Source organism: Rutilus rutilus (genome assembly GCF_951802725.1).
Source record: "Rutilus rutilus genome assembly, chromosome: 2".
NCBI classification, from domain to species: domain Eukaryota; kingdom Metazoa; phylum Chordata; class Actinopteri; order Cypriniformes; family Leuciscidae; genus Rutilus; species Rutilus rutilus.
The window spans coordinates 49,476,334-49,492,214 of NC_140210.1; the positions used below are offsets into that span (position 1 = coordinate 49,476,334).

At 36.9% G+C, this 15,881-nt stretch overlaps 2 protein-coding genes and 1 long non-coding RNA gene across 4 annotated transcripts in view; all 3 read right to left on the reverse strand.

Moving 5' to 3' along the window:
• Positions 1-15,881, reverse strand: part of cldn31 (claudin 31) — a 239,388-nt gene that overhangs the window by 164,999 nt on the left and 58,508 nt on the right. The window lies entirely within an intron of this gene.
• On the reverse strand, positions 844-4,318 carry LOC311286882. 2 transcript variants are annotated; one of them, XR_014626664.1, is made up of 4 exons: positions 3,481-4,318; positions 2,806-2,968; positions 1,407-2,720; positions 844-1,248 (listed from the first exon to the last, which is right to left on the reverse strand). It is a non-coding gene; the product is annotated as an uncharacterized lncRNA (long non-coding RNA). The 2 variants fall into 2 exon arrangements; XR_014626665.1 differs by having other exon boundaries at positions 844-2,720.
• On the reverse strand, positions 6,158-14,523 carry LOC311283716 (GTPase IMAP family member 9-like). Its single transcript, XM_084398338.1, has 2 exons — positions 14,277-14,523; positions 6,158-7,766 (listed from the first exon to the last, which is right to left on the reverse strand). Exons 1-2 carry the CDS (start codon positions 14,421-14,423, stop codon positions 6,894-6,896), a joined length of 1,020 nt encoding a protein of 339 aa, XP_084254464.1. The 5' UTR covers positions 14,424-14,523; the 3' UTR covers positions 6,158-6,893.

Sequence of the window (15,881 nt, forward strand, 5' to 3'; positions counted from 1 at the left end):
TGACATCAAATGCCCACTGGGAAGGCTAGTTAACGGCAGATGTTGCAACCTATAGCATAAATGTTAAAACATCAACAGAATGTCCAAAAGAAAGTGTGGAAGTGATATAAGAAGCTTTTTAGTGAAGCAGCCACGCACAGTAAGTTACTTTGCTTAACACGAAAACATTATTTAACTTACGTGAATAGACATACTGTCGCTAATGTTTTTTGGCGGCCACTGGAGCGCGCTGTGATTTAATACAAAACTGAATTAAAGGACTATGAACTAAAGACTTGTATACTTAATTGTTTTAATTGTGGAAATCCCAGTCATAACATAGAATTGTCCTATTGCCTAAAAGTGATTTAATTATTATTCTGCCTTCAATGATGGACAAATGCAAATATATTGCTTATGATTTGCAAATGTAAACATTTAGATCCTGGGTTGAACTAGTAATTCCCCCCCCAGAATCAGACAAATGTGCCTACTGACAATGAACAAGAACAGGGAGCAGAAAATGTAGAGGTAAGGATAAGACTAAAATACAGTATTAACATTGTAGACTACAAATACATTTTAAATAAAAAAATTATGAAAAAAATCATGTTGCAATACATATTTTTACTTTAATATTACTATAAACATTTCACATAGTTCACATAAATTAGATTATTAAAACTATTTACCCCCCCCCCCCCCCCCAAAAAACAATAGAAAATCATTCACATACTCATTTATAATTAGTCATGTATAAATTAAATTCATATTGAATTTTTAAATAGCTATAAATAATTAGAAAACACTTAACTATGTAACACATAACAACTATTTACAAAATATGAATTCATCAATGCTCATGTAAAATTGCTAAAAATGTAATGAACTATCTACAGAGGCAGGCAGCTGATAGCTTGGGTGAGGCAGGGCAAAACTTGACTGTGGAGATCACACAGTTGCAGCAATCAATACAGCCAACTCCTTCCATAGAGCCAGGACAGCAGGCACCTGAAATATACAGAACAACTGAACCATTTCAGCCTGATCCCAAATTCATTGAGGTTCAGAAGTTGTCAAACAAAACTCTTAGATTTCAGGAGAGCTGGTTTAAGAGCTTCTCATGGCTGCACTACTGCTCTGAACTTAAAGGGGTAGTGTGTTTTTACTGCTTCAATGCCTTTTCCGAACAGACATCCACACTGGCCAAAAATACAGAGCAAGCATTCGTCTCTCAGGGTTTCAGGAACTGGAAACATGGTCCAGAAGCTTTCGAGAGACATACAAAAAGCAAAGCTCACAACATTGCTGTGAACACATTCATACACTCTGAAAAATCTATAAAAGTGCAACTGTGCAGCATTTCATCAAAGGCACAAGAGGAGGCCAGGTTAAATTTGTCAAAAATAGTAAATGCTGTTAAATACCTGACCCAACAAGGCTTGCCTCTGAGGGGGCACAACCAAGAGGAAGGAAATTTCCACCAGCTTCTCCTTTTCATGGCAGAGAGTGATCCTGGTCTGGCAAGCTGGCTCAAACGCAATCACTGCTACACAAGCCCTGCAATACAAAATGAAATAATGAATTTAATGAGCAACACCATAATTCGTGGAATTGCACAGGAAATTTCTGCTTTACCAGTAGTGCAGTATTCAATAATAATGGATGGGACGCAGGACATTAGTGGTGTTGAGCAAGTGTCTATCTGCATACGTTATGTTGACACAGACCTGGAACCTAGAGAGGAGTTTGTTGGCCTAAATGAAGCTTCTTCTACAACTGGTGAGCAAATAGGCAGGATTGCCTCTGATGTTCTCCTCCGTCTAAACCTTCCCCTTTCCAGTCTGCGTGGTCAAACCTACGATGGAGCAGCAAACATGTCTGGGCATTTGTCAGGTGTACAAGCTCACATCCGCAGAGAGCAACCACTTGCCACTTTTGTTCACTGTGGCCCCCACTGTGTGAACTTGGTCACACAAGCAGCCTGTTCAGCCGCACCAATAATTCGCGATTCTTTGCAATGGATACATGAGCTGGGCTGTTTGTTTGGCCAGTCAGGCAAATTTAAAACCATTTTTAAGTCTGTGGCAAAATCTACATCTGGCTGCTATACAACACTGAAACCATTGTGCCCAACTAGATGGACAGTGCGAACACCAGCCATCAATTCTGTCCTCACCCAATATGAAGCTGTCTTGACAGCACTGGAGGAAATGGCATCATCCGGCACACATGACACTGCCTCCAAAGCCAATGGCCTTCACGAGCGTTTCCAGAGAGGGAACACTGTCCTTGGACTGCTGTTGGCACAGGACATCATGATAGGCCTTGAAGGCCTGAACACCTCACTGCAAGCGAGAGGAGCAACAGTCGGAGGCATGCTAAGTGCAGTTGAGTGTGTGAAAAATGGCTTTCAGAACAAAAGATCAGATGAAAGTTTCAGAGAGCTCTACACAAAGGCATCTGAGGTGGTAACATCACTGGACCTTGAGGCGATAAAAGTACCACATTTTAGAAGGCCTTCTGCAAGACACGCTGGTCCAGCTCAGCCTTACAGTCCAAATACAGATGAGGAGTACTATCGTGTGCAGTTCTTCCAAGTTCTTGATACAGTGATGACACAGCTGACACGTCGATTTGAGCAGGAGGGTCTGCGCAACATTGTCATGCTTGAAAACGTCCTGATCTCTGGGCAAGTCAACAACACTGTTGAACTGTACCCTGAGCTGGAATCCCGGTCCCTAAAGGTGCAGATGGCCATGTTTCGCACAAATTATAAATACCAAAGTTGTACAGAAGTGGTCAATATTTTGAAGAACATGGTACCTGAGGTCCGTGGACTCTTCAAGCAAGTGGAGACTCTGGTCCGCTTACTTCTCGTAGTTCCTGCATCATCAGCTGAGGCAGAGAGAAGCTTCAGTGCTCTCCGGCGCCTGAAGACATGGCTTCGATCAACTATGTCCCAGAACCGTCTGAACAGCGTTATTGTCTGTCATGTTCACAAAGACAGAACAAATAAATTAGACACAACAAAAATAAGCCAGGGATTCATAAAGGCCTCAGAGAGACGTGCTCAGGTTTTTGGTTCATTTTAGTGGACAAAGCTAACTAAACCTAAAGAGATTTAGTTACTCTAGAGTACTCTGATACTCTGCTTTTTTTCCTGCTTTTTTTTTTTACATCCATTACAATATTATTTTATTTCTTATTACAGTTCATTCTGATGTGTTCATAAACATACCGATGTTATTGTTTATTGTTAATAAACAAGATTACTGTTGACTTCTAACAAAAGCATGTATCTTTGTTGCTCAACATTTTGTCATACTATACATTTTCATCTTTATCACTTATTAAACACTTAAAATACTATGTAGCGTTACCTTAGAAGCAAACATATATAAAATGATATACCAAAAAAAGTAAATACAATTGGAAATAAATAATAATAATAATGAAATAACAATAATAACATTCTATGGTAGCACAAACTTAGCCTACCTCTTTAGTCCGCACTTGTGATGGAATCGTGGAAAAGGCTGACATCAAACGGTTTCACTAAAACGATGTTACAGAATTAAAACATTAGTTAAAAATAAAAGCCAATTCATTGCATTTTTACTTTCAAGAGGACTGACACCTATATTAATCTGTATATGATTCTTACCACCACTAAATCGCATTTGCTAACGTTAGCTAACGTCAAGCCTAAACTGCTTCACGTGCTCGTTCGTTAGTAACGAACGAACCGTTACTAACGTTACTGAATTAAGACGAGTTTACAAAATGAATCATTTACTTCTTACATAACTTAATTTTTCCATATAACACTTCATGACTTGTGATAATAACCGTGACTTTTTAATAATGCCTCAAGTGAACTCACCTCGCTTCGTGGTTGAAGAAGAACTGTCGTCCACCTTCTAGTCATCACTTGATCACTTGATGACTAAAGTGAGTGATGATTTGACTTGTGGACCAGAGATATTGTCCAATTAATCTTCTCAAAAATCTCAAATAAAATATTTCAACCTTGAAACAGACCTTGATACGAACATCGTAAAAAGAAAGGTACAGGAATCTGTAGACTTAGGAAAGGAAACTACATATCCCAGGACGCATATCGCGTGTCTCGCGATAGTTTCACAACGAGACTTAATATTCATCTTTGAGGACGTTGAAAAGCTTCTGACCGGCGGAAAAATGTGTTAAATGAATGAATTAGATTACGAAGAGTGACGATTTGTAGATGGTGCTTTTCCTTTAATACATACCTTACGCAATCTATTTTTCAGTTACTTTTTAAAAGTGGTGGGGACAATATCGAGCCTGGTAAAAAGTGGTGGGGACATGTCCCACCCGTCCCACCCGTAAATTACGCCTATGATTATAGATAAAAAATAGACTTCTATATAGACAAATCTTTACGTTCATTTAAGACTAAATTTAACTAATTTAAGACTGCTCTTATGAGAATACTCGACAAAACGGACATTTTGCCATGAATGTGTGTGTTATTGTTTGTTTAAGCGCGGAAGAGAACTCTATTCTGGCACACTGTCTGTGCACACGATACTGGCAATCATCTTTCTGTGCTGTCTTTCCCAGGCAGCTTCTCTTCTGTCTTGTCACGCCTGAATGGTTTAAAAGCATTTGCATGAATAAGAGCGTGATCACATAATGTAACACTAATCAAAGGATGACAGAAAAAACAGACGCTGCGTTAATTGTGTTAACTATTTTAACACGTTAAACTGGACACAAATTAATCGCATGCGTGAACGCTTTAACATTGCCAGCACTAAAAATTATGTTTAAAAAGTCAAGGGTCAAGAGCCCAACTACAGCAAAACCTGATCACCATAATGGCGACTCTTTCCTTCAGTGATTCTGCTTATTAACAGCAAGTGTTCATCACTCAATCATCACTCCATTAATCACTTAATTATCTCGTTTACTTTAACACTGCTTCAAAGTTCATTTTAACAGTCTTGAGTGTGGAGTCAAATAAATGTAATTTAAAGTTAATTTAACACTGGGGTTTTGCTGTGTATAGATGACTAATTTGGAAGACTCTGAGCAGTTAAGGCAACTGGCCACAAATCTTCTTATGGCAATCTTTGTCTAACTCTGTTCTTTGAGATCTTTCACATACAGATTTAATGAGAATAGCTGGACTGAGTTCACACAATTATAAATTCCCATGCCGGGTGTATGAATTGATGATCATCTTTTGTATTTTGATTGTAAAAACCTGGAAATAGATCACAATCTCTCCATAAACATGTTACACACAAACCCTATTTCCTAGCAAGTCTTTTTTTCTGCAAAGCTACACTGCAAACAATTGTGCTGTATAATAACTGTAAAATACTGACAGCTGTGTTCGGCAGTAGCGTACTGTTAATTTACAGCCTATTCTACCATTCAGCGCTCCTTTTTGTTTTACAGTGTAGAAGATCTACAAACATTGATGATATGCTGCATGTTGCTTTAACAGTAGCTTAACAATTTAACAATGTTTTACAGTGTATACCTCAAACCACCCTAAGAAAGTCCAGTCTCATCTTATGTCACAATTCAAGAAGATTTCCCCAGTGTTAAATTACATTATATAAAAGCAGATTGAACATTCAGAAAATGCCTATTCTTTCACAGAAGAAAAAATAAATTCATACAGGTTTTGAACAACATGAGGGAGTAAATGATGTCATAATTTTCTTTTTTTGTCAACTAGGCTATTCCTTATTAGAATACTTTTTCTCCTATATATAGCAAACTATGTGACATTCACTATGTATAAATGTGTACAACTCTCATGTGTTGTAAGTTCAGTGATGTCAATTTGCAAACCAAATCTGATTTTTTTTTTTTTTTTTTTTTTGTGATTAACAGATGAATCTAGCTATTAAAAGTACGTTTGTTTATTTGGTGTGAAACGGTGAGTATTATTATGTTCTGTTTGTCCATGTTAAATTGTGCCTCACATTCACAAGCTGATAGCCTGATTATAACCAGTGTCAGTCCTGTCTGTAACTAGCAAACAGTGCTACTGTTCATTTAACACTGGGAGTTTCTGTGTGCCTGTATGACAAATTTCTATAATTAAATGAAAAAGGAACATAACAGGAAACAAATTACACGTCTAAAATCTTAACATAAATAAAAAATACATAACTATTAAAACAATTTTACTTTATTATTTTTTCATTTATTATTATAACAAAAGGCAAATAATGTGAAAAACACAATTAAAAAAATTAAAGAACACCAACAAAAGGAAACAGGTGTGAGGTTTACAACCTTAAAATAAAAATAAAAAATTAAAATCCTCAAACTAAGAGCACAGAATCACCAGCACGTTCATGAAAAAACAGTTGATATCATTTGTACAGGTTCTGAAAGTTAAAGCACAGAGATAGCAACGTCTGCACATGGTTTTCTGTTCTATGCAAAAGACCAAACTCAGTAAACATTATACTAATAAAGTAAACTATGTACAGAAAAGCAGATGTGACCTTTCCAACGTGATGACGTAATGCGTGGCGCATCTCAGAGATGGTACAAGACGGGTATTTGTGGTTAAAAACTATATAATTTTTTTTTTTTTTTTTTTGAAAATGATAAGACCCTTATTTCTCGACTGGGATCGTGTAGAGACTTTGAAGCTGCACTGAAACTGACATTTGGACCTTCAACCCATTAGTTGCCATTTAAGTCCATTACATGGAGAAAAATCCTGGAATGTTTTCCTCAAAAACCTTAATTTATTTTCGGCTGAAGAAAGAAAGACATGGACATGGATGACATGGGGGTGAGTAAATTATCAGGAAAGTTTTATTTGAAAGTGAACTAATTCTTTAAGTTTTGTGCAAAATAATGTATTCATGCTTGTAATTTTTTTATTCACGATTTTACATTAACAAAAGGTATCCAACTATTGCCAGACCTGCTCCTATTATTGCTCCTATTATTGCTCCCACTAAAGATTGTCCTGATCTTGGTGCTGTTGCTGTTGATCCCATTAATGCTATTTCTGTAGTTGGCGTTCCAGTCATAGATGCTCCTACTCCTGCTCCCACTACTGCTCCCATTACTGCTCCTACTATTACATATTGCTTGAATAGAAGAGCTTCCTGAGTCTGCTTATAGCCCTGTTTTGTGTATCTCTTGTATGCATTCATCATCCTCAGTGACTCAATCTTTTCCAGAAGCTCAGTGACCTGAGATCGATCTTTATCTTTGTTGTTAAAAACATGAAAACCTCCTGAACACTGATCAACTACTGACCGCAGTGTTTCACATTTACTCAGATAATCTTCTATGGGCTTATGTAACTGATCTCCGTGAGTAAAGAGCACTATTGTGTGTTTTGAGAACTTTGATCCAAAATTATTCTGGATCCACTGCACAACTTTACTGCTCTCTGTTACAGTCTCACCCAGTCTGATCACCAGCAGAAACACATCAACACTATGAGGAGCAAGCATCTTCTCTAATTGAGTTTGAGCTTCTGTGATGTTCACTGTTATATCAGAGAGTCCTACAGTGTCGATCACTGTGATTTTTTGTCCATCCAGATCTGTTTGTGCCGATTCACCGGTTCTGGTCACAGCCTCAGGAGAAAAATCTTCTTTAAATGGTTTTTTAACACCTATGATGGTGTTTCCTGAAGCGCTCTTTCCTGATCCAGTCGAGCCCAACAGCATAATATTCATATAAGGAGGTTCATCTATGCTGCGTCTCCGCATCTTGTCTGTCAGTGGAGTAGATTTTGTCCTCTCTCTCTATTACAAGGAAACATATTTTGTTAATTTAATGAATTAAACCTGCTGCTTCTTTACACAGCTTAAGTTCATATATATATCTATTAGGGCTGTCAAAAGATTAATCGCATCCAAAATAAAAGTTTGTGTTTACATAATATATGTGTACTGTGTATAATTATTTTGTATATATAAATACACACACATGCATGTATATATTTAAGAAATATTTGCATACATATACTGTATATATTTATATATAATTTATATTATATATAAATATAATTTTTTTATATAAATTATACATTTTTCTTAAATATATACAAGCATGTGTGTGTATTTATATATACAAAATAATTATACACAGTACACACACATATATTATGTAAACACAAACTTTTATTTTGGATGCGATTAATCGCGATTAATCTTTTGACAGCCCTAATATATATATATATATATATTATATATATATATATATATATATATATATATATATATATATATATATATATATATCAACACATTCTCATCCTAGGGTGTCATATACTGACGCTTTTGACATTTCGTCTACATCCAACGCACACGGCACCCTTTAGCGTCAATATGAGACGCAGATAGCTTTGTTCGGTTATGGGTAGGTTTAGGTCTGGGGTAGGGTTAAGGTTAGACCGCTAGGAGGCGCCTTCTGGCCCATATCTATCTGCGTCTCATATTGACGCTAAAGGGTGCCATGTGCGTTGGATGTAGACGAAATGTCAAAAGCGTCAGTATATGACGCCTTGGGATGAGAACGGGCTGTATATATATATATATATATTTTTTTTTTATAATAATAATATATATATATTTAAAGGAACCGTATGTAAGATTGTGGCCAAAACTGGTACTGCACTGCGGTGTATCCCCTCCCCCTCCCCCCTGACTCGAGGTTGCCAGATATGCTGCAGGATCCAGCAGAAACGTAGGCTGCTACAAGGAGCTTGCAATGGCAAATGACGAGTCCTACACAGTAAGTTTTTTTTTCTGTTAATTATGTTTATGTCTTTCGGATTCGTAACGAGGTCTTTTATGTTTTGTAACGTTAGACATTTTTTATCCGACACGTTTGTAGCTGCAGCTGTGGTAACTAGAGCAAAGCTGGCAACCCGGATGCTGAAACACTACTGACTTTGTGATTGGTAGATAGGTGGAGGGTGGAGCTTCAGGCCAAAACACAAGATGACAACATCAACATCAGTTGAGGGCTGCAACTTCACTTTTTAAATGACAATATCCTGGCCGGACTACTGTTGTCAGTGATATAAGTATTTGAAATGAACATGATTTCTTAATGTCTAGTGACATATCAGGGCCATTTTATGATTAATTAAAATACATTTCTTACATACGGTTCCTTTAAATAATTATATATATATATATATATATATATATATATATATATATATATATATATATATATATATACACACAGTGCAATGCATAAGTGAATACACCCATGCTAAAGTTGACTAAAAAGAGGAATAAAAAATCATATTTTGGAAATTGAACTTAATGCCTTAATTTAAAAAATTAGGAAAAATCCAACCTTTAAGGACACCAATTTTCTTTGTGAATGAATAATGTATCGTAAATAAATAAATGTTCTTCCTTAAAATACATGGTGCATAAGTGAGTACACCCCTATGTTAAATTCCCATAGAGGCAGGCAGATTTTTATTTTTAAGTATTTAAGTATTTTTTAGGATACTATGCATCCTGATAAAGTTCCCTTGGCCTTTGGAATTAAAATAGCCCCACATCATCACATAGCCTTCACCATACCTAGAGATTGGCATGGTTTTATTTCAGTTAGCCTAAAAGCTAGTTTGATTTGCATTGAGAGATGATCTTATGGAAAGTACCCCATGCCAATCTCTAGGTATGGTGAAGGCTATGTGATGATGTGGGGCTATTTTAATTCCAAAGGCCAAGGGAACTTTATCAGGATGCATAGTATCCTAAAAAAAAATAAAAAAAAATACTTAAAAATAAAAATCTGCCTGCCTCTATGGGAATTTAACATAGGGGTGTACTCACTTATGCACCATGTATTTTAAGGAAGAACATTTATTTATTTACGATACATTATTCATTCACAAAGAAAATTGGTGTCCTTAAAGGTTGGATTTTTCCTAATTTTTTTAATTAAGGCATTAAGTTCAATTTCCAAAATATGATTTTTTATTCCTCTTTTTAGTCAACTTTAGCATGGGTGTATTCACTTATGCATTGCACTGTATATATATAGTACTGTGCAAAAGTCTTAGGCATGTTAATAATGAAAATAATAATAAATAAAAGAATAAAAATAAACCTTCCTGCAAAGCTACCTGAAAAAACTATGCGCAAGTGTACCTGGACAAAAGCCGTTTTAAATGCAAAGGGTCGTTACACCAAATATTGATTTGAATTAGTTAATAGAAGTTAAATCATAAATAAATTCAATTTGTGATTTTATTTTTGAAAGCATTCTCACTTTACAGCATTTTAACACGAGTGCCAGTTACGGGGGGTATTAACATGCCTAAGACTTTTGCACAGTACTATATATATATATATATATGGTACATGCAGAGGCGAACCTGCATTAAGGTCGAGCCCCAGGCACAATTAATTAATAATATCTCTCAACCAGTGTTTCAACTGCGGAAAGATATCAGTAAAACAGCTTGAGAATAATATCTCACATATAGCGTTACATTTACCGCAGGCATTTAGTGTCGACGGCAGGTTAGTTCGCTAGAGAAATAAACTCTAGAGAGAAGCATTTCATATTAGCCTATTCATTATATTGACTTAACCTGTTAGTAATGTCTTGAGTATGTATGTTTAAATAAATGTATCATAAAAACAAGTTATGACAGCCACTGTGTAAATTATTATATTTAAAAAATGAATTGGAGTAGAAAATGAACTTTATAATTATATTTAGAAGTTAATGCAAAACCTGCCTTGTGTGCAATACATGTGTGGATCTAAAAATAAACAGCAACTGAATTTAATCATTTGGGCTCTGTTGTTAACTGTTGCCTTTAAAGGGATAGTTCACTTTGAAAATAAATTTTGGTATGTTTTAGCTTACCTCAAGGGCATCCAAGATGTAGGTGTCTTTTTTTCCGCAGTAGTTTCAATTTGGATATTTTTAGGTCAAACCGTTCTTGTCTGTCAGTCATATAATGCAGGTCTATGGTCACTGTCTCAAAGAGCATGCACAGAGTCCAAATTAAAACAATTCCCCATCGTCCAAATTAAACAATTCCCCATCGTAAGTACACATTGATGGCCTAAGACACGAAACGAGCGGTTTGTGTGAGAAAACGAACAGTATTTATATCGTTGTTATCTCTTGAAAACAGCACACGTCCAAATGATCTGACGGCGCGGGCGGGTATAGATATATACATAGATGTCGCCTTGGCTACGGTTTCGTTCCAATGAACTGCAGTAGTGAAGGAGACATCTAGTGTATACATCTATACCCGCCCGCGAGCGGGTATAGATGTATACACTAGATGTCGCTAGGCTACGGTTTCGTTCCAATGAACTGCAGTAACTGCAGTAGCCAAGGCGACATTTAATTTGGACGATGGGGAATTGTTTTAATTTGGACTCTGTGCATGCTCTTTGAGACAGTGACCATCGACCTGCATTATATGACTGACAGACAAGAACGGTTTGACCTAAAAATATCAAAATTGAAACTACTGCGGAAACAAAGACACCTACATCTTGGATGCCCTTGAGGTAAGCTAAAACATATCAAAAATTCATTTCAAAGTGAACTATCCCTTTAATATTATAGTAATGTGTAATTAAGGGCTCCCTATAGCTTACGGCATTAGCAAAGATTGTTTTTTAATAAATTAATTTAAACACAAACACATTTGTAAAAAAAAAAAAAAAAAAAAAAAAAAAAAACGTTTATTAAAAAAAGAAAAAATAAGCAATTTTGTGTTTAGTTTTCTCCCCACTACCGAACCGTCATGTTTGTGTACCATTACACCCCAAATATATTTTCCCATATCCTCTGCGTCAAAAACTGAAGCACGAGCGCCAATATGGCACTAATGGTCTGCAGCAATAACGACGAACTCCATTACTTTCACTGGCTTGTCGGATCAAAACAGGCTTACATTTCATTATTTGCATTTGTAAAAAGGTAGAAATAGTTTTTACTAGCCTACATTCATTTTTGAGCTCCTAACGCGCCTACACTAACACTTCTCAACAACACAAAACACGTTACAGGCAGATCACAGTACAGTCACTTGCATTTCAAAAGATTATTTTACCATAGGAATGTTTCATGATGTGATGTTAATCTCATTTAAATAACTTCCAGTGCTAGTTTTGACAGTGTGTTTAGGCACACGTGGTATGACGTGCGTATAGGCCTATAATCGCTCCGATCACCAACACAACACCAATGTCAACATACGGAACAAATTTTGGAGTGTCATATAAAACTATGTGACCATTATGAACACTAATGACTGGAGATATAGTCCATCTAACACAGGGGCGGTTTCTTCATTAGGGCGATTGGGCGACACACCACCAAAGTGTGAAAGGGACTTTTTCAATCACATTCACAATCTCATTCAACCACAGAGTTACGCTAGCCGTCACTGTTCTGCCTCTGGATTAGAGGTCTGCACGGGCTTTAAACTGAAGCCCGAACCCGGCCCGTACCCGCGATCATTTAATCCGACCCGACCCGACCCGACAATTACATTTACATGTTAAGCCCGAACCCGACCCGAACCCGAGGTCCACTCTGCTTGCTGTCGTCTGCTGTCTGTGTTGTGACTGAAATAGCGCGTGAGAGCGGTAGCACATGCGCAAAACAGTTTTGTGATATAAATGATATAATGATAAAATAAAAAAAATAAAAAAATAATAAAAAAAAAATATATATATATATATATATATATTTTGTGTGTCTGTGGTCTGTGTAGCCTATGCACATCTGCGCACGCATGTACTTTCTCTCTCTCGCATGCCGGTCCCCACAACACAGCAAGCAGGCAAAGCACATGGCACGCAAACTATATATAGCCTATTTCGTTTTTCTTAGTTACAAACCCGAACCCGACCCGAAACCCGCACATTTTTCGGGACCCGTCGGGCTCGGGTCGGGTAGAAGACCTCTACTCTGGATATAGTCCAATCAGTGTCATGTCACGTTCTGTGGAGTACCGCCTCTTTTTGGGCGATTTCACTCTGGCTGAGAATCGCCCAGAGTGTTCCCATAGACTTACATTCAAAGATGTTTTTTTTCGAACTGCAGGCACTGCAATGCATTCTCTATGGGTTCCGGGAGGGCTCGCCCTAACGTGCTTACGTCATCATACGTATCCTTAACTTGTGCAGCGATTGGTGGGAACAAACATACACAATTAAAAATCTTTAAGATTAAGTGACAAATAGTATTTGAAAACAATTTTGAATTTGAACAACAAGAAAAAATGAAACACTACTTTAATATATTTATCAAATGTGATTAAAAAAGAGAACGAGAGCGAGGGAGACTGTTGGGACATCTCGCGAGTTGAGGCCAGTTGAACTTGAACAACGTCATGGCGAACGCAGTTAATTCTATCGTGTCATTAAGCCATCGTAGTAATCAGGATAAATAGTCAATTAAAGAGTTATGGCCACCAAGACCAAATTGAAAAATAAAACAAGTATCTACAAAGGGCGTGAAATCATATAATAGAGGATCCTCGAGGAACTGGTACGAGCGGTTAAAATGGCTAGCAGGTTGCGAAGTAGCTAATGCTAATGCTCTATTCTGCTACCCCTGCATTCTCTTCCATCCCGAGAACGGGACGGACATTGCATGGACAACAACAGGTGTCACCGATACGCATCATCTCTCGGAGAAGGTGAAAAAACATGTTTGAAAAGTGCTTAAATTTTGGATAAAATGCTTGAAAATGTAACTATATTTCTTTCACAACAAATATTTATCTGACGGAATAGTTCGTTTATTAAATGGAGAAATAAAATGTAGCCCTTCAGATTCAGAGCGATTTGCGCTACGCTGGCCAGAGCAAGTAACGTTAGCGTAAATAGTGAGTTATGTGATTTCAGTTGTTTCTTATTAAAATGAAATTGGCTGGGCTTTGTTTGAATTGATTTTGACTTGCTGCTGAATTGTTAACACTCATATAGAAACAAACAAGGAGATTTATTGTAACAGTCACTTTATTTTTCATTAATATTAAAGTAGTGAAGTTGCCTTTACATGCTTAAGCTGTTAATTTATCCATTGCATAGGTGGACCTTATCCTTATCAATCATCCAAACATTTGAGATTGAGAGATTTTGCAGGAGCTGCCACTGATCTAACATCATCTCACGTGTGAAGAATCAAGATGAGCGCCACCAAGTTTCTCTTCACTTCCTGAAGTTATCAAGCTTGATCATGAGTCGGGACGCACTGAAGTGAAACTGAAAGTCTGATTTGTTCAAATGAATGGTTACCTCTGACAATGACTGGTTATTTCTGCAGAAGGAGCTAAGGACATTTCGTGTGTAGCCTTCTTCTTGCCTTTGTCGGGATCGGGCGCGTTTTGGACGCGTTATGGTTTTAGGATATTCGGTTGCACTGGACAGAACATAAATATTCATGAGTTTCCTGTTTCCTGTTAGCGCGGGTAAAACTTACTGTATGGTAGCCTACGTGCTTCTGTTTTCGTCAAAATCTATCTGGGGAAAACTTGAATTTCTCATCATATAAATGAGGCCAATATTGCATAGCTACACTATACCACTACCACATGGTATACTCATGGTTGTCAATCATGGTATACTCACTAAATTAAGAAGTTTTTACAATTTTTTTATAAAGTTTTTACAATTCCCAAACAATAAAGGAAGTCATACCAGTGACTTGAACTAAAAGCTTCATATGAAATCATAAGATGAGAAGATTTCTGAAAAGAGACAGTGGACTTACCATGTGCTTCTCTTCACAGATCTCCAGGAAACTGAAAGAAGGAAGTCAAGTGATGTCGTCAGTGTGATTTTTTTTTTTTTTTTTTTTTGTCAAACGGTAACCCCAGTGACACAACTCCAGGGGACCACTACTTTTATTATATATTTTATAATATTTGTTTAGCATTTTTTTAAATGTAATTTACATCACATATTTGATAGTTATGGACTCATTATTGTATTTTAAATGGAAGAAAACACTGTTTTTGACCTCAACATAAAGCATTTTCCATTTTGAGTTGCCTATATTTGTGAGCACCAAAAATGAAGCAAAACTCTTTTTCTCATGTTAGTACATTTATTTCCATTACATTTTAATTTTAGACAAAATATTTTTGTTTTGTTTTTATTGTGCAGATTTCCATTTTTTTTCGAGATGGAGGGAGCAGCTAAATTAAATTCAATTCAAGCAACAAACACCTTCATTTCCAAACCATAAATTACAATTAAATATGTAGACAAAGAAAGTTCATACCCAAATACACAAACTCGCTTACAATGCACACAAGCAGGCAGCACACACACACACACACACACACACACACATTCACTCAGGGGGGCACTGTTTCATACTTTCTTGAAGCTTCCCCGGGCGCCGCCATTGATTAGCGGACCATCACCTGCTGTTAGCATTCCATTGACTCCCATTCATTTTAACGAATAACTTTACATCTGAGGCGTTTAAAGACTCCATTTGTCCATTATTTATTTCTCAATAAACACGAAAATGTATAAAAGGCTCCATTACCTTGTATCTTATGTTATGGCCCCGTAGAAGCAGTTTTTGTAAAAATAGGCTAACGATTGCGTCATAACCACGCGACTCTCTGTCGCACAGTAGAGAGATTACCGTATGGACAGGAGGAGAAGCTTGCGGGCAATCGGGGGGACGTGGAGGCAAAATGACAAAATAATTAATCAGAAAAATTAGCAAAAGTTGCTCCTGCTCCTAGCTCATGGACAGCTCCTACTTAAGCTCTCTGTCTCTGGAAGTTTCGGAAGGGAATGATTCAGATTTCTCTCTGCACAGCTACTAGAAGACACACAGGTTGATCTTATAGCAGAGCAACCCATTTTATGTACGATATTTCA

Coding starts and splice junctions, on each gene's coding strand:
- LOC311283716 (XM_084398338.1), bottom strand. CDS start 14,423: ATGAATATTTATGTTCTGTCCAGTGCAACCGAATATCCTAAAACCATA. Junction 7,767..14,276: donor ATAACCAGTCATTGTCAGAG/GTAACCATTCAT, acceptor TCCTTGTAATAG/AGAGAGAGGACAAAATCTAC.